General features: G+C 38.4%; 2 protein-coding genes across 3 annotated transcripts; one reads left to right on the forward strand and one right to left on the reverse strand.

The window, feature by feature from the left end:
* The first annotated feature begins 261 nt into the window (after positions 1-261).
* Positions 262-22,914, forward strand: LOC117929105 (protein decapping 5-like). The gene is made up of 7 exons (XM_034849318.1): positions 262-514; positions 3,321-3,421; positions 17,349-17,420; positions 17,500-18,450; positions 21,898-22,095; positions 22,245-22,355; positions 22,430-22,914. The coding sequence occupies exons 1-7, from the start codon at positions 385-387 to the stop codon at positions 22,571-22,573; spliced, it is 1,707 nt and encodes a 568-aa protein (XP_034705209.1). The 5' UTR covers positions 262-384; the 3' UTR covers positions 22,574-22,914.
* Positions 22,915-23,750: 836 nt separating this feature from the next.
* On the reverse strand, positions 23,751-25,489 carry LOC117929112 (protein MODIFYING WALL LIGNIN-1-like). Of its 2 annotated transcripts, none has more exons than XM_034849330.1 (3): positions 24,977-25,456; positions 24,692-24,897; positions 23,751-24,320 (listed from the first exon to the last, which is right to left on the reverse strand). In XM_034849330.1, exons 1-3 carry the CDS (start codon positions 25,079-25,081, stop codon positions 24,083-24,085), a joined length of 549 nt encoding a protein of 182 aa, XP_034705221.1. In that variant the 5' UTR covers positions 25,082-25,456; the 3' UTR covers positions 23,751-24,082. The 2 variants fall into 2 exon arrangements, with proteins under 2 accessions (XP_034705221.1, XP_034705229.1); XM_034849338.1 differs by having other exon boundaries at positions 24,244-24,492; positions 24,977-25,489.

The following is a 25,489-nucleotide window of genomic DNA, read 5'->3' on the forward strand; positions in this document are numbered from 1 at the left end:
ATGAAAATACAAAAATGAAGTTAAAGTACAGAACAATGAGATAGAGCTTAAAAACGATGTAATGGCGTATAAAGTAAGGAAACTTAGGTGGGGCCGTGATGTACAAATGGCACCCTATGATTGGTGTTGGATATGTTAATTTTTTTCTTTTTAATCAAAGGTTAATAAGATAAGACCCATCGAATAAAGTAGTGGGCCAGAAGCATTTTTGCGGGAGGGGAAAGATCACCGTAATAACTGGAGGCATTGGAACCGCAGCAGAACCGACTCTTTTCCTTCGGAGCTAATCTTTTGCTTTTTGCCTCGAAGTCACGAGTCACAATCGATTATTACTTTTTTTCCCCCCTGCGTTTTCCCTCATTTTCCTGCATTTTCTGGCTCCCAATGGCTACTGAACCTTCCGCCGATTCCTACGTAGGCAGCTTCATCACTTTGATATCCAAGTGCGAGATTCGCTACGAGGGCGTCCTCTATGTCCTCAACGCCCAAGACTCCACCATCGGCTTGAAAAACGGTGCGCCGTCTTGTTTCTCCTCTGTAATTTTGTGGCATTTGGTTTTCATTCTTTTTCCTCGTTTTTGTTTTGTGATGATCTGTTTGGTTCTCGAGAAACCGGAGGAAAAGGGCAGAGTAAAGAATTGAACCTTTATTTCTATTTTTTTTTTTGCGGGTATTAACCAAATGAATTTTGTATAATTATGCAAACTCGTTTTATTAGGTTTAACATGTTACTGTTTGATGTTGTAACGAACTTTGAGAAAATTTTGTTTTGCTAGGTCGGTACACTGATTTGTGTACGTTGTTTCGCTTTTAATTGTGTATATGTATAGGGGGAATCGTCTAGGTATAGGAGAAAATTTGAGTTGTATAATGAAGACAAGGATCTTTGAGGATAGGAGCTTTTGGTGTTTTTGGTCTGAAATAGAATGGATAGAAAGGATTTTTTTGGGTACGATTAAGGTTTAATGGAGCTTTCTGAGCGGTTTTACATGTTTGTTGGAGAAAAAGAATGGAGATATTTGACTTTAGCAAAAAGAAGAGAAGCAGATAATTGACTTAGGGTTTCCGAAACAGTCACACTCTCAGTGATTATTTAAATTTCTTCATTATTGGGTATAACTAAAGTTTGATGAATTTAGGGCGCTAAACAATTTCCATAGACAGTTCCCTAGGATCCAAAGAAGTTGTGAGAGGCCCGGGAGTCTAGCATTAGCGACACATCAAATAAAGCTCTCCTAGAATAGAAGATTAAGGACAAATCTCTGGACTCTTAGGGTATGTTTGCTTCCCACAAAATTTGAGAGAAAATATGAGGAAAAAAATAAAGAGGAAAAGTAGAAGAAAATAAAAAGTGGAGGGAAAAAAAAAGATTTAAAGTTAATAAATTAATTATATATGTTACTTCAAACTCATTTCACGTATTTTAACTCTTGAATATAAAGATTTAATATATAATTTAAAAATGCATATGTTTCTGACTAGTTTAAACTTCCCTTGTTCTTTCTGTGCATTGCCAATTCTTTGGTTAATTTATAGATCAAGCTTTGGTAAATGGTTTGGCTTTGTTTAGATTGATGCTTACATTTTAGTCAATTTTATTTAGTTTGTTTCCACAATTTGGTCCTCTTTTATGGTTTAAATAAGCTTAGTAGCAATTTTGTAGAATGATGGAATCTTGTTGGGCCTTTGGTTCCACCAACTGAAGCTAGTTAAATCATTGCTCTTGCTGTCCTAATTGTTGTTTTTGTCCTTTTGATAACCATTGGGGTAAGGAAAGATTCTGTAAAATAGTGAATAAGGTGGATTCAAGGTTGTATATCTCTGTCATCATATGAGTGCCTCTAGGAGTGGTTAAAGGTGGAGAAATTTGAAAGAGCAGTGGAGTGGAAGATTTCCAAGATGTTATTTAACTAGATTAGAGAAAGTTTAGGAGGTTCTTAAAGCTACCTCTAATTTGTGTACAAATGATGGAATTCTAGAGTCAATGGATTGTCCTTTCGTGTGAATTCCAAGGCATGCTAATCTAGAAGTTGTTAATAGTTTCCCATTATTTGCATTATCTAGTGTATATAACGACAAATACCAGTTACTAGATCAGTTTTAGCTGAGTTACTGTATCCTAAAAGTTGTAGGTGTGAAAGAACAGACACCTAGATACATACTTGTACGTGACATGCTCACCCAAATGGATCATCAATGTCTTTAGATTGGCATCATTGTGGGTCATCTGTAATCTCTATTTATTTTCCATGGATACTATGCAGTTTCAGGTTAGCAAAAGCTTCATTGATTATTAACATGTTTGTTATTTTTATCTTTATTTTTTTTTAGGCTCATGTTTGTTATTTTTATACATCTTACATCATTGGAAATACAATTTAATTTCTAGGATAATGGGAATCCATGATAACTTTAGTTGCTTATTGTAACAACATTTAAGAATATGATTAGTCTTAGATACCTTTTTCACCCTTGAGGCTTGGCTCATGGGTAAAGGGATGGGGAGGTTCCAGCTTCAAGTCCCAATGGGGACAAAATTTACCTATCAAAAAAAAAAAAAAAGAAAGATACTCCTCTCTCTTTTGATGTTGGAAAATGTTACTCTTTGACTACTCATTTATTTGCATAAAAGGAAGACACATTTTTCTAAAACGCATGTAAACAGACACAAAGGCTCACACACATATCCCTGCACCGAAGTAAATAAAGAGAATGGTTTTGAAATATGGTTTTAATATTTCACCTTGTCACCTGTATGTCTAATGTTTGAGCTCCATATTGTAGAAATAACTTCACACTTATTTCCTTCAAGATATCTGTTTTTTCTTCTTTTACTTGGTAAGTAGTGTTATAGGAATAGCTTACACATATGGGCTTTTTTTGGTTAGTTCTTAGTACATGCTTGGAAAATTTAGTTTCAATCTGGGATTCCTGAATTTCTTGATTAGGATCTCTGTTTTTCCTTTCTTTTCCTCCCTTTATTTACTAAGAACAATATATTTCAATCCTACTCTGTCTTCATTAGTTATGGATGTGTAAAATATCATCTTGCAGCTTTAATAAACAAATGTACTTGCCCTATATTTTGCACATACCTTTTGGTATATTATGCTGCTATAACAATAAAATAACTTGCTGGTGTTTGCTCTTGATTGATTCAAGTCTTTTCCTTCAGATGCTACAGAATTGATCATGTTTGTTACTTCTAGTTTAAGAATGAGTTAGAATGTCTAGGTACTTTTCAGAAAGATTCCTGATGTTCTGTTTCACTTTATCGGGATTGATTTTTCGGATGTTCTGCCTTTTGTATGGTATTGCAGTAAGGTCTTATGGGACAGAGGGACGAAAGAAAGATGGCACACAAATTCCTCCAAGTGATAAAGTGTATGAATTCATTCTTTTCCGGGGAAGTGACATTAAGGTGAATAGGAATGCACTTCTTGGTTTGTCTTACCTATTTCTCCATTTCTATTGTTACTTGTTGGACGAATATCGAATCTGTTTATTGTAAGTAAAAGAAGCTACAGGTGATTCTTCCAATATCTTGCTTACGATTGCTGACTTGTGGGTTGCTTATATCTTGTTTTTGTTATTTAAGTTCTTTATTTTTTCAACACCATTCTCTTAGGGGACTAGATTGACCACCAACTTTATTAGAAATGATTTGTCAGGTTATCAAAATGAGATACATTTCTTGTGACAACAACTCTCAGCGTACATTGATTTGTTAATTACAATTTTTTTTTTCCCTCAGAAAATTGGATTCTACTGGACCTGTTAGTGCAATAATATTTAATCAACTTTGAGTGTAACTTTTAGTTTGAAAAAAAAAAGGTGTTTATCAACCTGCTTACAATTGGGTCTTCATTGATGCCCTGCCCCCTTCTATATATATTTGGCCTGGGTTCAAAGTTGAGCCTATGGAACCTGCTAGTCCAATTATGTTTATTACTTTCAGTGCCACTTCAAATTTGAATATATATAGCAGATTGGCAGGTTAACCTGGACACTGCCTGACCAGAATGCACCCAGATGTCTGATTGCCATCTCTACTTATATCACCTTTGCTGGCATTGACTACCATATTCTGTTGAAGGCACAGTTCCACCATTGTACCGAACCAAATCTAAGTCATAATTTTGTTCGTGATATAAAAACCAGATATCCATTTCTATCCTATTTGAAGGGATATCATGTTCTGGATATATGCTATCCTATTTAGTCCTTGTATCCAGTGTACCAAGCTTGACCTTATTGTTTTTGGCTTTTGAGTGAAACATGGTCAGTTGCTTGCAGGGATGAAATTTTTTTCAAAATATCGGTTCTCGGCCTCTGTGGAAATGAAATAATGGAAGGAATTCATCTGGCCAATAATCAGCCATTATTTGTGAATTTATGTGATTTTTCTGATATTTTAGTGATTTTCCCTATTTTGCAAACTATTGTGGTGATTTTATCACCATATATATGGTTTTGCATGTATACCATATATACTTTATTTGTGTCCTAAACCTTGATAAATTTACATTCATGCAAAAAATGAAATATTAAAAATAAAGCTTTAGTAAATCAATAAATAAATTTTAATTATCTTATTTTAAAATTCCATTAAATTGATTGTTGAAAATATAAAATCAACATGATAATTTTCTTCATGTGTGTTTTCAACTACTGCATATTATTTTACAATGGCACAATTTTTTTTTTGTACAAATATTGTTTTTTTTTTTTTTTTTTTTTCTGGATTTTCCTCCAATATTTTCTGAAATTTCTGTAAAATCCAATCACAAATAATTTTTCAATTTTTGATAGATTCACCCTTGTTTGCATACAAGACTTCCAACAGCTAAGGTTATGTTAGAAAAACAGAACTGCCTTAGCGTTAACTCCAATTGGGGTTAAATTGGAATAGCAGTTGAAGGGGTATGGAAGGTAGATATCATAAAATGTTGACAAAAGCTAACATAATTAATGTCTATTAAATCTAGTCAGGTGGTAACTGTTTTCATTGTGCAGCAGAGTATATGTAATCACCACACAACCACCTCATACTAGTCATTTTTTCTTTTAATGATAAAAAAAAAAATTAAAAAACATTTTATCTTGAGCCATGCACATGCCACTTGTTAACAAAGAAGGTAGGGTGGATGATTGGAATTGAAAAATGATTAGTTGGTCAATTGACAGTCAGTTTTGTTTGATACATCATTTACTCATGGTTGATGTTGAATTTAAATTTTTTGAAGTTCTTAGCTGCAATTCATTGGGTTGGTTGTGGCATGTCATAAACAAGGTTTTTGGGTGCTTGAGATTAATGCCTTATGACTCACCTTGTGATGATGAGGCTCAAGTAAAATGCCCCGAATGTCTTGAGGTGTCTTAGGGTGAGTCGTTTGAGACCTAGGGTTCGCAGGGCTAGACTTATGGTTCATGGGCAAGATTCAAGTAAGAGAGACTTCTCAAGGTGAGCTTCAAGTAAGAGCTATTTCTTGCCTTGAGGCTTGCTTTTGGTTTAAGATAAAATGTCTCATACATGGATTGAAACAAGGTACTTTGTGATGAGGATTCAAAAACATGCTTGTGTTTGTTGTAATTTAAGGTTTTTTATAGGCATTTTTTTTCTCAATATGAAATACAATAGGATAGGTTAAAGGATATCTTGCATCTTTATTTTTATGTTTTTTTATAGGCAGATGATAAAATATATTAAAAACACCTAAGAGGAGGTGCAACACAGTATACACAAAGTATACAATACACGTCTAGTGTAGGCTAGGAGGACAATTAAAAAAACTCCTCTCCTTACTTTAAGCTTATTTAATCTAGTGATCCTCTATGTACACCCCAACCTAATTCACAAAAATATATGTAAAATCCGATTTGATTGCGTGGTCAAGTTGCTCAATGTATTAAAAGACCTCATGTTCCTTTCCTTCTAGAGTTCAAAATAAGCACAAAGGGAGTAGCCCTCCAAGCCTTTTTTTGGTTGTTCCCCACAAAAGAGTCATGCTAACTCAAAAGGTTCCATCTAATTGAAGAGTCCATAATCCAAACCACACCAAAGAGAAAAAATTAGTTGGCACAACATACTTGCTTTGGAACATTGTAGAAGCAAGTGATTTGTTGTTTCCTCCTCACCTTTGCACAGATTGCACCTATTTGGCAAAGCCAACCCCTTCCTTTTATTTTTTTTTGATAAATGAGCACAAAATATATTAAAGGGTGAAAAGCCACAAAGCATACAAGTAGTATACATAGCAGCTTAAAAACAAAAAACACATGAACAATCAACCTCACTAGCCCTTAAGGAGCCGCTAGCCACTCCAAAAAGCCTAAAAGCGAAGAGGACTCCTCTCCCATATACACCTTAGCCCAACTCCACAAATTATATATAATTTTTTTTTTGAGTTTTTGTATAGCTAAAGAGCCCCCCCTAAAAGCTAATCTATTTCTTTCCTTTCATACCGTCCAAAAAATACACAACGGGATGGAGTTCCAATCTTTTTCCTATTTTTCCCTACAAAAGGGCCCCTCCAACTAAATAACACCTCTTTGACTGTCTTTGGGAACACCCATTGAGCCCCAAACAAGGCAAGGACGATCTCCCAGAGGACCCTGATCACTATACAGTGTAAAAGAATATGATTTACATTTTCTTCTTCATAGCCACACAAAAAGCAATGACTAGGGAGGTGCCACCCCCGTTTTTGGAGCCTATCCAAAGTGAGGATCTTCTCCCACGTGTCCCTTCCTTTTGAGCTGGTCAAGAGTTAGAATTCTATCCTAAAACGCTTCCTAAGCAAAGAAACTAAGCTTCATTGGTGCCCATGTGCTCCACATTACACTTGCCAAGAAAGGCTTTCTATCTACGTTAGAGAAGGATAAATAATGGGATCTAATTGAGAAATTGCTACTCCTGGCCTCATTTTATTGCAATTGTCTTCCACTTCCCTTTTAATGGACAATAATTGTAATTTCCCCCCCAAAAAAATAAAAAAATCTCCTCTTAATCAATCTCTTAATCATTAAACCCCCTTAAAACATGGGGGCTCCAACCAACCCCTTCCCTAACCTGCTCCTATGCCTCTGCTACCCCTCCATTTTCGCTAGAAGCAAAAGAGAATTAAGTTTAGGAAGGCTGCTTCCAAGGTTAAATCCTCGCACCATAAGTCTCTCCAGAATTTTAACCCTTCTCCCATTCCCAATTGAAAAGCAAGACCTACCTTTTATGCCCTCCCATTCATTTTTGATGGCTTTCCACACCCCAACTTCATCTCCCTCTCTCACCCCTTAGAACACCACCCTCCTTCCTCCTATATAAACTTCCCTATTATGATTTGTTTCCGTAAGGATTCCATTTCAGTAGCAAATCTCCAATTTCACTTACCAATCGAAACCTTGTTTAAGACTTAGAGATTGCAAATTTCCAGATCCCCTTCCTTCCCTAAGTGGACTATGGTCAATTATTATGTTGCAACTTGCAAGAGGTTTTATTGTCAATCATGAATACTTTCAATTATTGCATAATGGTTCTCACCATGAAAATTCATGTGGAGGTTTCAAGAAATGTAATAACAAGTATGTTTAGAGAGAAATATCTATCAAAAAAAAAAAGTATGTGTAGAGAGAAATGAATAAAAATATTAGAAATAAATAACATTGTTGTGACAGTAAGATAATTGCAAAACCATAATTATGCGTTGCAACTTTTTTTGTTGTAGTAACATGCAAAGATTTTTTTACCTTTTCTTTGAACATCCAAATCTTTATTAAACTATATTAAAAGCTTTAAAGGCCAATTTGAAAATATAGAACAAAGAAGTGTTTGGCAAAGTTGAGGTTAAAAAGAGTTTGGCTTTGCACCAAGTGGCTTTTTGGGATGAGAAGGAGAAGTTGAGAGCCTTAACGGTGGAGGAGGTGAAGGCTAGAAAGGAGGCAAGGGAGGATTTCAAAAAAAGGGTCTTTTTGGAGGAAATTTCCTAGAGACAAAAATTAAGAGAAGTGTGGTTGAAGGAGGGTGATAGAAACACTAGTTTCTTCCATTATATGGCTAATGCTCATAGAAGGAGGAATTGCTTGGCCAAAATAAAAATAAATGGTACATGGTTTTCAAAGGAGAATGAAATTTAGGAGGGGGTGGTTTGGGCTTTTTAGAACCTGCTGACTGAACTTGGGGATTGATGACCTAGTAATAATGGTTTGACTTTTGATAGCTTAGGAAGTGACTAGTGAGGATGTTGCAAGGTTGGAGGAGCTGTCGTTCTTAGTTGAAGAGGCCTTCTATGCCCTATTAGAGCTAAGCGGGACAAGGCTTTTGGTCTAAATGGCTTCTCTATGATGTTTTGGCAATTTAGTTAGAATTTTGTGAAGGAAGAGGTTATGAGTTTTTTTTTTAAGAAAATTCCACAAGTAGTGAAAATTTGTTAAGATCTTGAATGCCATGTTTTTGGTTTTAATTCCAAAAAAAGGGGGTGTTGAATATCTTAGAGACTTTAGGCCTATTATTTTGTTGGGTGGCTTGCATAAGCTATTGACCAAAGTGTTAGCTAATAGGTTAAAAAAGGTGGTGGGTAAAGTGGTGTCCTTGTCCCAAAATGCTTTAGTAGAGGGGAGACAAATTTTGGATGCAATGTTGATTGCTAATGAGGCTATACTCATTGTTCAAAAGGAATGAGTGTGGCGTGCTTTGTAAGTTTGATATAGAGAAGACTCATGATTATGTAAATTGGAACTTCTTGCTACTTGTGTTGCAAAAAAAGGATTTTGGGGAGAAGTTGATTGGTTGGTTAAAGTGGTACATTTCTAGAGCAAGGTTCTCTGTCCTTATCAATGACACCTTGTTTGGCTTCTTTCACAACTCTAGTATTTTAAGGCAGGGGGACCCTCTCTCGCCGTATTTATTTGTGAATGATATGGAGGCTCTTGGTTGTCTTATCAAGAGAGTTGTGAGTGGGGGTTTTTTGTTAGGTTGTAGGGTGAAAGGGGCGGGGTGGTGAAGGGGTCCAAATCTTTGATGATGATACTTTTATTTTCTGTGAGGCTTCATAAGATCATATGACTTATTTAAGCTAGTTGCTAGTGTGGTTTGGGGCCATTTTAGGGTTGAGAATCAATTTGGATAAAAGTGAGTTATTATTGATGGGAAGGGTGGAAAACTTAGATGTTTTGGTCAAAGAGCTTGGATGTAAGGTGAGAGCTCTTCCTTTCTCTTACTTGGGTCTTCCTTTGGGTGCCTAGTTTAAATTCGTGGCAACTTGGGATGGGGTGGAGGCGAGGTTTCGCAATAGGTTAGCCATGTGGAAAATATAATATATCTCTAAAGGAGGGAGAATCACTCTAATTCGAAGCATTCTTTCTAGTATGTCTATTTACTTTATATCCTTGATGCGCATACCAAGGTCGGCCAAATTGAGATTAGAGTAAATACAGAGGGATTTCCTTTGGGTTGAGGGGGCTTTTACATCGAAGCCTCACTTAGTAAAGTGGGCGATTGTTTGTTTAGATAAGAAGAAGGGTGCTATGGGCGTTAGATGTCTTTCTTTGCTCAATAGGGCCCTTTTTTGTAAATGGTGTTGGTGCTTTGCAGATGAAAGGATGGTTCTTTGGAAGCAAGTTATTAGTGGGAAGTATGGGGTAGAAGAAGGGTTTAGAGCTCTTGTGAAGAGAGAGAGGGGTATGGTATGGGCTTATGGAAAGCTATAAGGAAGGAATTGAATCTCTTGAGTAATAGGATTATATTCTTAGTGGCTAATGGCAGAAGGGTGAGGTTTTGGAAGGATAAGTGGTGTGGAGATGATGCTTTGTGTGTTTCTTTCTCGTCTTTGTTTGCCTTGGCGGTTTCAAAAGAGGCTTGAGTGGCTATTATTTGGGACTTGATGATTGAGGATGGCGGTTGGAACCTTGTTTCTTTAGGCCATTCAATGATTGGGAGGTGTGTATTATGGAGTGGTTCCTTTAAAAAATTCAAGACAAGAGGGTATCTAGAGACATGGAAGATAGGGTGCTTTGAACAAAGTCAAAGAGAGTGAAGTTTTTTGTCAAGTCCTTCTATGTGGCCTTGAAGCTAGGAGGTGCACTCCCATTTCCGAGGAGTATAATTTGAAGTCCCTGTGTACCTCCCAAGGTGAGTTTTTTTCACTTGGGAAGTGTTGTAGGGAAAATCCTTAACTTTGGATTAGGAGAAGGGGAGGGGGTGATCATTAGCAAACGGATGTTTCCTTTGTCATATCGAAGAAGAAACCATAGACCATTCTACTTCACTGCATTAAAGCTAGGGTTTTGTGGCAGTTACTTGTTGCTCTCTTTGACATGTCTTGGGTCTTATCCTTGACGGTTAGAGATACTCTCCTTGGTTGGCATGACTCATTTGTGGGCAAGAAGCACAAAAAGGCATGGAAGGCAACCCCTTTATGTATCTTCTAGATAGTCTGGAAGGAAAGAAACAAGATTGCTTTTGATAATGAAGAGCTTTCGATCTAAAGGCAAAAAAGCTCTTTTGTTTGTAATTTTTGGTTTTGGACCAAGATGTTTATAGAGGACGAGCCTTTACCTTTAATCAATATTTTTGATTGGTTAGGCTTTAGGTGAGGGTGAGTGATTTTTTTTGTAGCCCCTCTTTTCTTTTGGTTCTATCTTTAGGCGATTGCTATATACTTTCTATATGCTTTGGGATGCCTTTTAGGTGCCCTTTTCTTTTTATATATACCATCCTGATTTTACCTTTAAAAAAAAAAAATATCCACTTAAGTTTTTGAGATTGGCTAAAACTTATCTTGTAAATGAGCAACAAGATTATAACACTTTAGTTAATACATGGATCTTTTATCTAATTTGGTTAATACATTATGAATCATTTTTTTTTTTTTTGATAGGTAAATAAAAATATATTAAAAGTGCTTGCAAAATGGCGCATCGGAGTACACATGAAGTATACAAGGACAGGCCACAAGGCAAGCAAGAGGGGAGAGAAGAAGTAGAAAACCTATCACCCTACACAATAAAGCCAACCCCCTGAAACCCACCCCCCCGGAAACCTCATACAACAGAAGAAACAAAACAACTCCCTCACAAGATAATTGTAGAACCCCTATTAATCCTCCCCTTTCCCCTAAGGGAGCATGGAGAGCTATTGTAACTAACAATGCAATCAAGATTAACTTGGGGATATTAGGGGTTTGTGGAGTGATCCTTGGTGTGTTGGAGGTGATTTCAATGTGATTAGGCTTCCCAGTGAAAGGAGAAATTGCCTGAATTTGTCTTCGGCAATGAGGCGTTTTTCAGAGGTAATTGATGAGTTGCAGTTGAGGGATCTACCTCTGGTTGGGGGTTCTTACACTTGGTGTGGAGGTTTAAATAACAGATCAGCTTCTAGACTCGATCATTTTTTGGTCTCATAGGAATGAGAGAGCCACTTTTCCAACCTTTCTCAAAGCTTGTTGCCTAAACCCATTTCTGACCATGCTCCCATTTTGTTGGATGGAGGAGGAATTAGAGGCAGAAAAACCCCTTTTCGCTTCGAAAATATGTGGTTGAAAGTGGAGGGCTTCAAAGACTTGGTCAGGAAGTGGTGGTCTTGCTACAATTTCAGCGGATCCTACAGTCACATTCTTGTTAGCAAGCTAAAGGCTCTGAAGTAGGATATGAAAGTGTGGAATAGAGACGTATTTGGTAATGTCTCTTTGAATAAAAACGCTACTCTTAGTCAGATTGGTTTCTGGGACGCCAAGGAAAGAGACTGTGGTCTCTCTTTAGAGGATAGTGAGGCTAGAAGAAGGGCAGTGGAGGAGTTCAGCAAGTGGGCAGTCTTGGAAGAGATCTCTTGGAGCCAAAGTCAAGAGAATTGTGGTTGAAAGAAGGTGATAAAAATTCAAAGTTTTTTCACAAGATGGCTAATGCTCGAAGAAGAAAGAATTTTCTTTCTTCTATTACAGTGGATGGTAGGAAGTTGACTGACGAAATTGAGATAAAGGAGGGGGTGGTTAATGCATTCCAGAATATTTTGTCAGAAAAAGGGGACTGGAGACCAAGTATTTCGGGGTTGTCTTTCTCTTCTTTGGATAGTGTCCAGGCGGGGCTTCTTGAGGATGTCTTTTCGGTGGAAGAGGTCCAGGCTGCAGTCTTTGGTTTGAATGGGGATAAAGCCCCTGGACCGGATGGGTTTACTCTGGCTTTTTGGCAATTTTGCTGGGATATAGTCAAGCACGAAGTAATGGGCTTTTTTTGCTGAATTTCAAAGTTCTGGCCGTTTTGAGAGAAGCTTAAACTCCACTTTTATTGTTCTCATTCCTAAGAAAGGGGGTACAAATGATTTGAAGGATTTTCGTCCTATAAGCCTAGTGGGGAGTCTTTACAAGATTCTAGCTAAAGTTTTGGCTAATAGATTGAAAAGAGTGGTGGGAAATGTCATTTCGAACTCCCAACATGCCTTTGTGGAAGGTAGACAAATTTTGGATGCTGTCCTTATAGCAAATGAGGCCTTAGATTCAAGACTAAAAAGTGTAAAGGGTGGAATAATCTGCAAGGTGGATATTGAAAAAGCGTACGATCATGTGAATTGGGGCTTTTTATTAGCAATCTTGGATAAGATGGGGTTTGGGACTAAATGGGTGAATTGGATGAGGTGGTGTATTTCTTCAATCCGTTTCTCAATTTTGCTCAATGGTTCTCCAGTAGGCTTTTTCCAAAGTTCTAGAGGCCTAAGACTGGGAGATCCTCTTTCTCATTTCCTTTTCATTTTAGCAATGGAGGCGTTGTCTTCTATATTGGAGAGGGCTCTACAAGGAGGCTATCTTGAGGGTTTCATGGCTGGTGGGAGAGGAGGTGAAGGTGTGGTTGTTTCTCATCTTTTATTTGCTGATGACACACTAGTCTTTTGTGATGCAAGCAAGGAGCATGTGGAGGTCTTAAGTTGGGCTTTATGTGGTTCGAAGTGATTTCTAGGCTAAAAATCAATCTTCACAAAAGCGAACTGATTCCAGTGGGGGTGGTTCCTAATTTTGAGGACTTGGCTAGGGTTTTGGGTTGTAAAGTGGGTTCTCTTCCCTCTTGTTATTTAGGGCTGCCTTTGGGAGCTGCTTTCAAATCATCCCGGGTTTGGGATGTAGTGGAGGAGAGATTTCAAAAGCGGCTCGCTTTGTGGAAGAGACAGTATTTGTCCAAAGGAGGAAGGTTGACTTTGGTAAAGAACACTCTCTCTAGCCTTCCAATTTACTTTATGTCCTTATTTATCATTCCCTGCAAGGTGAGCCTAAGGTTGGAAAAGATTCAAAGAGACTTCCTTTGGGGGGGGAGGAGTTTCTCAAAGTAAGCCGGATTTGGTAAATTGGTCCATTGTTTGCATGGAGAAAAAGGATGGGGGCTTAGGCATCAGAAATCTTTCTAGGTTGAATAAGGCCCTTCTTGGAAAATGGTGTTGGAGATTTGCTTCGGAACAAGATTCTTTATAGAAACAAGTGATTGTAAGGAAATTTGGGAAGGAAGATGGAGGTTGGTGCTTTGGCGATTCAAGGGAGAGTCATGGAGTGGGGCTTTGGAAGACGATTAGGAAAGGGTGGTTGGAGTTCAGCAAAAGGGTGGCTTTTAAGGTGGGGGATGGTAGAAGAGTGCGTTTTTGGAAGGATAGATGGTGTGGAGAAGATTCTTTGGATGAGACTTTTCCAAGGTTGTACAATCTTGCCTTCTCTCCAAGGATGATTGGGTAGCTCAGTTATGGGATCAGTCCGGGAATTTGGGTTGTTGGAACCCTGTTTTCACAAGACTCAACAATGATTGGGAGATGGAAGAGGTGGAAACTTTTTTAGAAGGTTACATGGCCATGCGCTTAGAAGGGGGATTGAGGATGTCATGTATTGGAGGGTTTCAAAGAAAGATATCTTTACAGTTAAATCTTTCTTCTCTTCCCTAGCTCCTTGCTTTGGTAGAGAGTTCCCTTCAAGCTTAGTTTGGAATTCTTGGGTTCCAAAGAGAGTCAGTTTTTTTGCTTGGGAGGCTATCTGGGGAAGAATTCTAACTATGGATCAATTAAAAAGGAGGGGTTGGGCCTTACCAAGTAGGTGCTATTTGTGTAAAGCGGATGAAGAATCAGCTAATCATGTGCTTATTCATTGTCCCAAGGCAACTATGATTTGGCACCTTATTTTTGCTCTTTTTGGTGTTCATTGGGGATGTCCAATTCTATCAAGGAAACCATTATTGGTTGGAACGGCACCTTTGTTGGAAACAAAAGAAAAAAGGCGTGGAATGCAGCCCCTCTTTGCTTATTTTGGACGTTATGGAAGGAAAGAAATAGAAGAATCTTTGAAGATTCTGAATTAACGGATCAAGCTATTTTACGGTCTTTTTTGTACATGTTCTCGGATTGGGTTAGGGTGCATGTAAATTGTGCTTCATGGTCCATTTTCGATTTCATTGATTGGTTGGGTTGTAAGTAAGAGTTTTTTTGTTTTTTCTTTCCCTTTGGCCTAGTTGCCTTGTATACTCCATGTATACTGTCAGGTGTACTTCAGGCTTTCTTTATACAATTGCTTTTACTTATAAAAAAAAACGCACTCAAGATTCTGTAATTCCCTCTTGAGACGAGAAGCCGAAATCCTTTTTCTGCTTGAGATCTTAACCCCACACCCTTTTCTTTCCTCCAAATTCTTCATAAATGAACTAATCTCCTTCTCGAACCCCGCAACTAGCATCCCCACAAAGTTGCTGAATTGAACAAACTTATTGGGAAGGTGAATAGGATCCTCTCCCTCTAAATTGCCAACATGCTCCAAGGCCTTAGAGGATCCTAACTCCTCAGCCCTAATTGTCAACTCCTTACCTGAAGATTTCTTTGGATCGGTTCCTGTAGCCTCCAACAAACAACCATCCTGCTGTAACATCTGAAGTTGCCTCCTAGAATCCAAAATCCCCAAGCTAGGAGAGTTAGGAAACCTATTTGCCTCCTCCACTAGAGCTTCATCTGTGAACTTCACACGAAACCATGACACTTGCAAGACTTTCTCATCTACCTCATCTTCAACGCGCCTCCTGAACTCAAACTCTTGGGTCTCATCAAAAGGGACACCCCCTTTGAGAAGCCCTAGCGCCCCTGTCGTTCCCTTCACCACCTCCAGAGAAGCATTGCCCACCCTTAAATCCTCCTCCCTTCCAAAAAATCCTCTTGCGTCTGACCAAACTTAATGAGCCCGCCACTTTGAGTCTAGAAGACTTTTGGGCTGCAGGAGCAAAAGGCCCAACAAGGCCTCCCGAGTCTTTAAAGTCTTGATCCCCTCTCAAGTGGGCCTCTACAACAGGCCCAACAAAGTTTTGGGTTTGAGGGGGCTTGTGGCCACCCAAAGAGAGAGGCCCAATCTCCAACCCACCCATACCACTTGTAGCACTGGGCCTCACCACTCCAGTTGTACTCCTCTCCCTTCGTTCCTGCTCCTCCCCTACTTTTACAGCCTTTGACCAACTTAAAGCTCCCTCTCTCCCTATCTGAGAAACACTGCCAAAATTCTGCAACACGGCACGACCTGTAGGACGTGCAGGCTGCCATTTCTCTCCTACTCTCTCACAGGCTCGTGGACCACCCTCCACTTCTTCCTCGTCCTCCTAACCATAAGGCTCGCTGCAGCTGCTGCTCGAAGTATCCATAGAAACCCAAGGTGGAGCTTCCCACCACAACTGAACAAAAAATTGAAGCACCCCAATTGACAATGAATGACATCTCCCACCACCCTTAGATCCTTCCTGACCACTTCTACAAAGGACCCAACAACAATCCCTTCCTTGGGGGTACACTTCACCTCAATAGAGGAGCCCAACTCCTTAACCTCTGAAAAGGGAATAATGCCTAAAGAACGAAGCTTCTCAGCTAGGACAACCCAACCCCCAAGATGACCCCTCCTTTCAAGGAAGATCAGCAAAAACCTTTTCACCTCCTTCGTCATAACAACACATAACAAAAACCTCCCTGCCTCATTTGAACGCCTCTCCAACTTGAACTTTCTCCCACCCTCCTCCCAAGACTTATGCCACCTTGCCTAGACTTCATCTCTACAGAAAAATTCCACCCCTTCCAAAAGACATCGAAAGCTCAAATCCCCGAACCTAATCCAGGATGAAAAGCCTCTCCCTCTTTCCTTCAAGGTACCTCTCAACTTCCCTCCTATCGCCTCTACAAAAATATCAAAGGAGAGTCCACAACAAACCAACACCGCCCTCCACATGCCGACATTTAGTTGGCCAATTGTACCTTGTCTTTACTTTTTCCCTCATCAATGCAACCCAATTGGTCTTAATGCACTCTTCTCCGTTCTCTATGTTATGAAATATTAGAATGGTGGAAGTGTGATATCTATCTTTGTCCTTTAAAACACACTTTAGTGTTGTATGCAACTAGTTTATATGTGGGAGTTTGTGTGATTCAGTAGCATCACTTTCACTTAAGTTCCTCTTTCTGTCTCTCTCTTCCACTTTCTATATCATATGTTTTAAGTATACTTCTTAAAAAGCTTTGAATGGAGTTCCTCTCTCTCTCGGTCTCTCTCTCTCGGTCTCTCTCTCTCTTGCACTTTCTATATCATATATGTTTTAAGTATACTTCTTAAAAAGCTTAGAATGGACTTTTTTGATGGGCAAATAAAAATTATGGATTTAAAGTGCCTAACAAAAAGAGGGCTCCCTTGTACATATGATGTATACAAGCCATGCACTTAGAAAGCAAGAAAACAACACTATATTGCCAACCAATCCCTATTATCAACAAAGTCCAATAAAAATGAACAAGGATTTAAATCCTCTCCCAAGCAAAAAAACAAAGCCTTATGGAGTGTGTCCATCATGGGGCTTGACTACTCCTCACCTTCAATGATTCTCCCATTAGGCTCTTTTGAAGGGATTCAAAAGAGATGAAGGAATCAATCTCCACATAGCCTTGTGGCTGGTTCCCATTAATTCACTGCACCAACTTAGGAGAACATCTCTGACTGAATGAGCCAGAACTCATAAAATACCAAACAAGTAGTACACCAAATACCATAATCTGTAAGTCCATTTTTAGTGGTTGGGCATGTGATCAGCGGATTCATTTTCTTCATTACAAAGGCAACACCTATATACTAGACTCTACCCCATCCTCATAAGATGATTAATAGTCAGAATTTCCTCCATTCCCAAACAAGAAAGCAAACCTTAGAGGATGCTTTTGAGTTCCAAATCATCTTTTCTGGGAATGCTTTCTCATTCTTTTTAAGTATGCGTGTTAACAGTTTATATGACTTGGATGTTGCAATCTTGATGCTAACTACAACTGGGCAGGTTTGGTTCACTAACCTATGCCTTCTATTTATATTTATGAATCTGTGTTTCAGGATTTGCAAGTTAAGTCAACACCACCTGCTCAAAAAGAAGATCAGATTCATGATGATCCTGCTATCATTCAGGTATTGACATTTTGAAATGTAAAAGGAAACAAATTGTGATGGTTTGGGGGAACACAACTTATATTCTTTTTCTCTGTAGTCACATTGCTCTGGCGGGCTTTCAAGTTCTCTGGCATCAGCTTCAGTTGGTGGTGGAGCTTTGACAGAATCAAGTGGTTACCAGGATGCCCCTGCTTTGGTCCATAGAGCCTATCCTGGTGCATTACCTTCATATCAATCTGGCATGCCGGTGGGTCCATTGGGCCAACCGCAAACCACTCAAATTGCTGGTGTGCCATCTCACGCCATGTCAATGTATTGGCAAGGATATAATGAAACATCAATCAATACCTCTCATGCTCCACAGCAGCCTTCTCCTCAGGCAACATCCACAACGTCATTTCCCTCAGCATTGCCGAATGAGTTGCAGGCTCCTGAAATTCAGGCATCTCCATCTGTGAGCTTGACAAATACATTGGAATGCATTGCTCCTGCACCTTCACTTATAGCATCTGATTCTGCACCCTCACTTATACCATCTAATTCTGTGCCTTCACTTATCCCGTTGAATTCTGCGCTTTCAAAATTTTCATCTTCTCTTACTCAGGAACAGTTTTCTACTTCTTCTGATACAATGTCCTTCTTGTCTGCAAAGGCAACTCTGCCATCCTACTCTGCACCTGTAAATTCGAATATAATAAACATGTCTTCATTTCCTTCATCTTATCAAGACGTTAACACCACTGAAGCTCCAATTACTGGTAAAATAGTTTCTGATCTGGTATTGGTGCCTCCTATCCATCCCCTGCATCATTCTGCATCCACAATAGGGGGTTCCACCTCTGGCCTCCTTCTGACTCCACCGCCAACTTTATTAACTCCTGATCAATTAGCACAGCCCATGTCATCCATGCTTTCTTCCTCACAGAAAGTATACCCTGATCAGAGGGATAAGGTTGCTCCAACATCAACATCTCCTAATACTTTGAGCACAATGTCTACTCCAGCACTTCAAGCACCATTGTTGCCATTGCCAGCCTCTGCTCAACAGGTCAGATAACCTTATTTTTTGTTTGCTTGTTTTTGTTTTCTGCAAAAATTTTACATTTTGAGTTTACTCTACAATCTGTTTTACATCTATGTATAATGCCAATCTTGAGAATCAGTCTCCTATGAAAGTTCAGAAGCTGTTATTTCATTACATTGATGCTTTTTAAATGTATATGAAATAGCCATCTTGCTTGGATCTTATTTCATTAGGATGCTTAATTAGCGGATAAGAAAAGGTTCTTTTCTTTGATTTTTTTGTTTCCCCTGAAAAATTGATGTTATTTAATTAAGAGAGGATTTAGCTTGAGCAATTTAAATAATGGCAATCTTACCTATTATATTTAAGCAAAAAATATCGTTGGAAGAAGTGATGCCAAAACACTAGCCTAAAGGAAAATATAACCTTGTAAACATAAAGGAAAATATAACACATGCAAGTTTACTTGTTCGGTTTAACAATACCTTAAATCTGTTGAGCCACTTCTTTCTTTTGATACGAAACAGAAATTTTAATTATAATAAGTTAAAATATGCTGAAATATGAGAGGTCCTTAGTGAAAGAGAAAAAGGAAGAAAAATACAGCTAGATAAATTTAAAAGAAAGATAGCCAGAAGATATAACCCAAACCTCAAGGCAGTAACAATCAGATGTAGAAAATCAGGAAGCACACTTTTAGCCACAAAGTACAACAAGTATGCTCCACCTCATGAGATGAATGAAAGAGGAACCACTTTAACATGCTAAGATAGGTGATAGGAGCCACCTCCTAAGGTGTTAGTGATCATTGGAATCCTAAATTTGTCAAAAGGTTTCATGACTAGGAGTTGGAAATGATTATTTTATTTTTGGCTAGTATTCAAAATGTGGTTGTAACAAGGAGGGAGCATAAGTTAGTCTGCAAGGTTTCTAAGAACAGTTATATATCTGACAAATGCTATTACAAGGCATGAAATCTCTTCGCATTTTATTCCCACTCAATAAGGTATGATGGTTTTTTTGATTTTTGCTCCTTGGACTAAAATTATTGCTCTGGACCAGCTTATGGGAAGGCGCTGATTTTAGTTAATTGATGATGCATGTGTAAACGGGATAAGGATTGACTAGTCACTTATCCTTGTTAGAGCTGGTAGGGATATATGGTTTTTGTATTCAACCTTTGGTGTCAAAGGTTTTGTGCTTTTTTTGGTGCTCATGGAAGTGATCTCACTGATGAATAATTGAAAGTCAAGAGTGATTTAGTTTGCTGCTCAAAATCATAACTCTTTGTGGTTGGGTAGATCTTTGGGTTAGGGATAATGGTGCTTATGGAACTAGTATTACTAATGAATAATTGAAGGTCAAGAGCAGTTTGATTTGCAGATGAAAATTTGTTTCATAATTCTTTGTTTGTATGGTTGGGTAGATATTTTGAGTAAGGGGTAGCCAAGGGCTGCAGGAGAGGGGGTTTTCTTCTTCTTCTGCTGCTGCTGGGGTTGTGCCCCCAACTCCTTTTTTGATCTTTGGATGAACCTTGTATGCTTCTTTTGTAGTAGGGTTGCACCCCCTATTTATTAGGCATTTGTTAGTGTATTTTTGTGTATAAGAGGTGTTCTTGTAGCCAACCCCAAACAATTGTAGCTAAGGCTTTGTTCAATTGAGTTAGGTCATAGAATTTGATTGAACTTTTCAGGAAAATATAAAATATCTCTTCAAAAAGCGAGTAGGATACTTAAAAAACATGTTTCATTGTTGCTGATTGCTTTCTTAAGCAGAGCATATCAGATGGTTGGCCCTATGCTCACAACAATCAAGCCATTCGTGCTTAGACGACTAAATGTATGGGCTTGGGCTGTATTACTGCTGCAAAGTTTCTTCTCAACATGGATGGTCTTATTATCACAAAGAAGAAATACCTTGCATTGGATGCTAAGCCATTTAGATTACTTGGAATGAAGACAACAAACATAAGTTGCACATGATCCTTCTTTTGACAGTTAAGAGTAAGTTTCGTATTTTATTGAGTTGAGTTCCCACCTATGTTCCCCAAACAAGTGCAGAGTGCTGGTAGTGATATTCAAGGCAAGCAGGTAATGGGTGCCAATGTTTTAAAAGGCTAAAGGAGGTCTTGAGGTGTTTTGCCTAAATGAGGTGAGGCATAAGCCTCAACTTAAACAAATAAATAATAAAAAATTATCAAAAAATAAAAAAATTCTTATAAAATCATAATAAAAAAGACAAACTTAATAATAATAAAATTAATTATTATTCATTGTTAATAGTTCTAATTTAGTTTTTTTTTTTCTCATAAAATTTAGCATGCTCTCATGGTTTACCAAATAATTTTCAACATTACTATTACTATCACTAGGATCCTCCAAAGAATATAATAATATCCAATTGCTGTATTATTCTCACCATTGGTGTTAATATCTACACATCCCTCTTTTTCTTCGTCGACCAATTGTAGTGGTATCTTTTTTTATCTGTCAATAATTAGATTATATATGATATCAACCACTAGGAGTATCAACAATTCCCTAATTCTTCTCAATCTCTTTTTCCCTACCATTTTAAAAGTTAATTGAAAGGTAAGCAAACCCTAATTTTGTAAAAAGTTTAACCAAGTAGGGACCCAATGCAAAATTTATGAAATCTATATCAAAAGTCCACAAAAGCATAGATTATGGAACCCATTAAAACCCATTGAATATTGGGATTTAAGCCTCTTATATCAAGAATTCCAAAAGCCCATAAAGGCCAGAAACCCTTTGGATATTTGAGTCTTTGGCCTCAACAGCCTTGAGGCTATAGCCTCAAAGCTATAAGCCTTGACAGGCTATAACCTCAAGGCTAATTTGTAGAACCTAGCCTTGAGCGAGCCTCGAGGTGTAAGCCTTAATAGCCTTGTAAAACATGGATGGGTGCTTAAGAAAATATAAATGAGCTTTAAGTAAACTTTTTGAGTGAACATGTTAGATAATTTTATAGCCTGCTGAATTCTGAAATTGGAAGTATGATGATAAGTTCTTGGATGTAATAGATTGAACAGGAGCATAAATGTTGGGATTAAGATGGGTTCTTTTTAAAAAATGCTTTGGCAACATGCAACTCTTCCAAGTCATTGTAGATGCATACAGTTATTATGATTCTCCTTGGCATGCTATCAGAAATTGATATCCATATGAGTGCAGATACAGTCATTTTCTTGGTCTGATAAATAGGATTGTCATTGCTCGACGATGTGCTTGGGTTTTGATTCATATTTCTGTGCATTTTCTAACTCATTGCTTCTGAATTATTTCATCATTCTTTACATATATTTCAATTTTATTATCAACTTTTGTTTCCTTACAATTGTAAACTAAAATGAAGAACACATCCACAGAGTTTCAGGTTGCTTGGTGTGATTTTAATCACTGTATAAATCTGAATGAAGTTTCAAATTGTTGCTCTGGTGAATTTTTGCAGTCTCAGAAGTCTGCTGTGCAGTTCACTGAAGAATTCGATTTTATAGCGATGAATGAAAGGTTTAAAAAGGATGAAGTTTGGGGTTATCTTGGAAAGGCAAAGCAAAGGGATGAAAAGGAAGGGATGGAGGACAATGCACTTGGTCAAGGCTTGGGTGACAGAGAGGGTTATGGACAAGTACCCAAATCGGATGCTAAAGTAGGTCCCAAATGTTTCTATATTTTCTAGTGAGACAATATAACCACACAATATCACAATCATTCAGGCTGTTACATTGTGCAAAAACATGTCCTGATCTTGTGCCAGTAGTTCTACTAACTTAATATAACCCTTTGTTTTCTATGCAGCCCGCTTATAATAAGGATGAGTTCTTTGACACAATTTCTTGTAATTCTCATGCCCGCGGGACTAGGAATGGACAGAACAGGTTCTCTGCGCGAATGAAGATGGATACTGAGGTTTGTTGATTCTTTATATCATTCTTACATGCAAAAGAATGGTGGATTGATTTCTTTCTTATTTTTTTCTTCAGACTTTTGGCAATTTTCAGCAGAGACCTCATCTAGGTTATGGTGGCTACAGAGCTGGGCGTGGTGAGAACTACCGTGGCTCATATAACCGGGGAAGAGGATTTGCCTATGGTGGGAGAGGGGGTGGTTGGGACATGCCCATGTGATGCCATTTGGATTTCAAAATTTTCCGGAAGGTACATGGTTGTGAGTGTCCATCAGATATCTTCCCTCCAGTTTTGATTCCTTCTCTGTCAACTCTACTGTTAGATTTTTGAAGAATGAACCACAAATCCTCAAATTAAGTGATTTGGAATATCTTATCTTGGGGCTTTCATTTTGTGGAGTAGAAACATGGAAATAGGAAGTTATGGCAGGTTCATGTTTTTTTTATTATATGAGCTGGCCTTTGTCATTTACTGTTTTAATCAATCGTTTTCCAGGAACAAACCATTGGGATTAGTTTTAAAACCCTTTTCCCCCAAGGAGAACTCACATCTAGCAGTGTCAAGTATTCTTGTTGTGATGGATTTATAGTAGTGATATTAGATTTACCTAAATAAACATTATGGTAGCTAATATTCGTGTTTGTGATGTGTAACTCTCCTCAATCCTTCCATACACTCATATGCAACTAAAATTAAACCATAAATAAGAAGATATTGTTTTTCAAAAATTGTTATAGGAAACCATGCTCAGATTCTGAAGGGATTTTTGGATGTTGCATTGAAACGTGATAATTGAGGCATACCTTCACATTGCACTATTGAGTTTTCCCATTTTATCATAGTATTTTGAAATAAGTTTGTCTGTTGAATGCATAGAATCATTTTTTAGGTTTAACCTCAGGCTGGTTTCAATTACCCTCATTCCTGGTGGTCTTATTCTATATCCATAGCAAGCCCTGATCCCTAATTTTTATGTTGATTTTATACTTTTCTCCTTTGGAAAAAGGTTCAGGTTAACAAATGGTTCTCTACTACATATGTCACACTTTTGTTGTCTAGTGTAGCAATTTCTGGAGTGGCTCCAAGTGGGGATTGAAGGATGGAAAAAGAAGTGCTAGTGGACCGTTGGGGGGTATCCTTTTTCCCGGAAAAATATGGAATAACCCAATTGTGTTACCTGGAAAATATGGAATAACCCGATTGTGCATCCACCTTATCTTTTCCATTTCAAAATGGTGTCATTTTTTCCCCCTAATTGCCATATGATTGTGAACTACTTACAATAGGTAGATGGCCTTGTGTTTCTATGGTTTCACAATAGGGTGAGGGACCAGAGAACCACTTGGCACTTTTCATCTATTCATTTATTCATGAGGTAAAGTTGTATCACATTAGATAAGTGTCAATAACCGTGTGGATATGATGTTGGAGGGTCTATCCACATCAGTCACCAACTTTCCCAGAATATGTACAAAAGAACCGTCTCTTTCTTTTTAAGTTGAAAACGATTACTTTTGTCATTAGGAAGAAAACAGAAAAAGTTGTGGGCAAGTGGGACAACCCTTTATTCACCGCCTTAAATCCCCTACCCCCAATGCCAAATACACCCGAATGGTATTTTTTTATTTCTTTGTTTGATGTTCTCTTCATCTTTCTTCTTCAGTGTGTAGCTGTTATATCCAAAAAATGCTCTCTCTATATGTATCTAATCCGATCAGTTTGTGTGTCCTACTTGTGCTGCTGTGCGTGTATCCTCCGGCCTTGTTCAACCTGACTCTTCCTTCCTGTCATGATGACTGAGCCAAGCGTGGAGCCTATTGTAAGCATGACTAGCACTGCTGAGCCAACGTACACCCCGTCTTTGACTACGTAGCATTTCCCATCCAACCATCCTCGTGTGTAGGGCTGCCGTCTGTTCATACTTGTGGCTGTACCCATTAAAATAAGTGCAACCCCGAAGCTGATCCTGTGACATCAATAAGTTGAAACCTTTGTTTATATTATGATCTTAGAGACCCATATTAATGTTTCTAGCTAGCTGTCGAGAATCTCTAGAGTAGGTTTATTAAGAAATTTGAGGCATCTCCAGCTGTCTGCCTGTTTGTTTCGCCTCCAAAAACCATTCTAGTTGCCCACACCTGTGGCCAGTCAGAGTGTACTACATCACCACCAGAAAGGTCGGAAAAAAGAACGATTGGTTGGTGGTTTTCGAGAAGCGTAAAAAATGAACTTAATCCTAGTTCTAGCCTATCTAGATTTTTATTGTGAATTTGCATACGTTGCTGTGAAAGTGAAACAACAACAGAACTAGGTAGGCGAGTGAAGTAGATTACCTACCATGACACAACCAGAAGAGTGCTTGTAATCCATGGTGTCTTAGCCTTGCCACTGCTGCTCTTCTCCCCTGAGCAAATTCTTCTGCAAATCACCATGTTCCCAAGGATATGAGCGATGAAGAGACAGATCAAAGCTGCAACTCCCAGCTGAAATGCACCGCTCTCAGCCAAATAACACAACTTCCCGTTCAGCTTGACATCCTTCTTCTACAAAAAACGACACCCACACAAATCTCAGAAACCATCACAAGCTTTGTGTAAATGTACCTAACATTAAACATCTTACCTTTGATCTCTTGAACTCGGCAGCGACACACAACCCAAAAGCCATGAGGCCAAGGAAGGCAATGATGGAGGGGATTAGAAGGGAAGGGAATCTGTGTTTCTCCATAGGAGGGCGTGGTGTGGAGGCGGCTTGAAAATTGAGAAACAATAAACAGAAGAATAGAGGATGCAAGACTTGGAGATCACTCAAGGGAAAGAAGGAAATGCTGGTGTCTGCTTCTTTCCTCTTCCATTGAGCCGTTGTTGTTGGCGCTTTCTTCCCAACAATTCTTTCATTGCTTTGAAGGAGAGATACCGCTCCCAACTCTATTCACGAAGGTTCCATGTGGATTTGTGTCTTCAAACAAATACTAAAAAAATTCACTAGTTGTCTTCAAACAACTCAACTCTACTTAGCCAATGCTTTAATGATTCTCGTAGGAAGCTTGCTCACTATGAAAGGCCTGTTTTACCTTATTATTATTAAAATTTTCAGAATATGGAAAGGTAGATATGTGGGGTGGGTCCTATCATC

This window comes from Vitis riparia, chromosome 2 (genome assembly GCF_004353265.1).
Source record: "Vitis riparia cultivar Riparia Gloire de Montpellier isolate 1030 chromosome 2, EGFV_Vit.rip_1.0, whole genome shotgun sequence".
Taxonomy (NCBI): domain Eukaryota; kingdom Viridiplantae; phylum Streptophyta; class Magnoliopsida; order Vitales; family Vitaceae; genus Vitis; species Vitis riparia.